A 1,757-nucleotide genomic window follows, 5' to 3' on the forward strand; every position below is an offset into this window, starting at 1 on the left:
CGCGATACCTCTGGCGTCCATTCAGTGTTGGCATGTTCACTGTGAGGAGTGTTGGCTCCGAACGCTGGTGAGATACACACACACACACACACACACATACCCACACACACACACACACACACACAAGCTCTTCACTGTAAAACTATAGACGTGTCCCAAACCACACGCCCAATTCACTATTTACCTTACAGTACACTGTGGATCTGTCTTAAACCATGAACCATATTTACTGTGTAGTCCACTGTGGACCTGTCCCAAACCATGCACACTACATACTTTTTGCGATATAGTCCACGGTGGACTTGTCCCAAATCACACACCCAATATACTATTTACAATATTGTCTACTGTGGAACTGTTCTAAACCATGCACCCTATTCACTATATAGTCTACTGTGGACCAGTCACAAATCACACACCCTCTTTGCTATTTGCTATACTGTCTACTGTGGTTGTGTTCCAAACCACACACCCCATTCACTATATTTATTCCACTGTGGACCTGTCCCAAATCACACACCCTCTTCACTATTTGCTATATAGTTCACTGTGGACCTGTCCCAAATCACACACCCAATTTGCTGTTCACTATACAGTCTACTGTGACCTGTCCCAAATCACACACCCAGTTTTTTATACACTATATGTAGGTCACTGTGGACGTGTCCCAAATCACACACCCAATTCACTATTTGCTGTGTAATTCACTGTGGACGTGTCCCAAATCACACACCCAATTCACTATTTGCTGTGTAATTCACTGTGGACGAGTCCTACACCACACACCCAATTTGCAATACACTATATAGTCCACTATGGTTGTGTTCCAAAACCACAGTGTATACTTTATAGTTACTATATAGTTCACTGTGGACGTGTCCCAAACCACACACTTTGTTTACAAAATAGTCCAGTGTGGAGGTGTCCTAAACCGATATTACATGCTTTGAGCCTGTAGCCCTACATTAGTGCACTGCAAAGTGGATAAGGTGCATTTAACACAGGTGTGTATTACATTATTTCTTACTACATATTATGTTTGTATAATTACAGTAATTATTTAACTTTGTCATTTAAATAAAGGTTCAAGAGAATCAGTAAACTCAGATTCTACAAAATGTCCCAACCTTTTCAGAATTTATTTGGGTTTGTTTGTGTGTATGTTAATAACCTGGATATGAAATGAACTGTGTGTTCACAGGGAGCAAAGAAGTTGTGTCCACAGTGCAACACCATCACCTCACCGGGTGACCTGCGACGTGTGTATTTGTGACAGGGCTGCGATGTGGCTCGCTGTACCGTTCCCGTACCCACAGCCCAGGTTGACCTCTGAACCGAGCTCTTGACTGGACGTTATATGAGAAACTGAGCTGCTGTGAGAAGCTTCCGGTCAGCTGGATTCTCCTGTCTGATGTTTTAAAGCTGACCCTCAGATGCATCACGTTAAGCTGCTACAGGGGCAAAGAAGCCTGAAAATCAGTGTTAAATACAGGTGGGGTCAAAAGTTTACATACACCTGTAAAGGACATGGATGTCTCGGCAGGTCTGGGACTAAAGAATTTTAATACGTTCCATACATAACAAAAAAAAAAGAGGTTTGTTTATATGTTTATTGTGTCCCAAACCACACACCATATTCATTATATAGTCCATTGTGTAAATGTAGTCTACCATGGACGTGTTCTAAATTACTCACCCTATCTACTGTATAGTCCACTGTGGCTGAGTTCCAATCCACATGCCGTGTTTCTTATATA

General features: G+C 42.1%; 1 protein-coding gene across 1 annotated transcript in view; it reads left to right on the forward strand.

Annotated features, from left to right (window-relative positions):
- The window catches only part of rnf220b (ring finger protein 220b), a 36,512-nt gene extending 35,239 nt beyond the window's left edge, over window positions 1–1,273 (forward strand). The window contains exons 13-14 of the mRNA XM_062998248.1: window positions 1–67; window positions 1,202–1,273. The exon at window positions 1–67 is cut by the window's left edge and continues 8 nt beyond it. Coding sequence (XP_062854318.1) covers window positions 1–67; window positions 1,202–1,273 — 139 coding nt within the window. The remainder of the gene's footprint in view (window positions 68–1,201) is intronic.
- Window positions 1,274–1,757: the final 484 nt, after the last annotated feature.

The sequence above is a fragment of the Trichomycterus rosablanca genome, chromosome 7 (assembly GCF_030014385.1).
Source record: "Trichomycterus rosablanca isolate fTriRos1 chromosome 7, fTriRos1.hap1, whole genome shotgun sequence".
In the NCBI taxonomy this organism is placed as follows: Eukaryota; Metazoa; Chordata; class Actinopteri; order Siluriformes; family Trichomycteridae; genus Trichomycterus; species Trichomycterus rosablanca.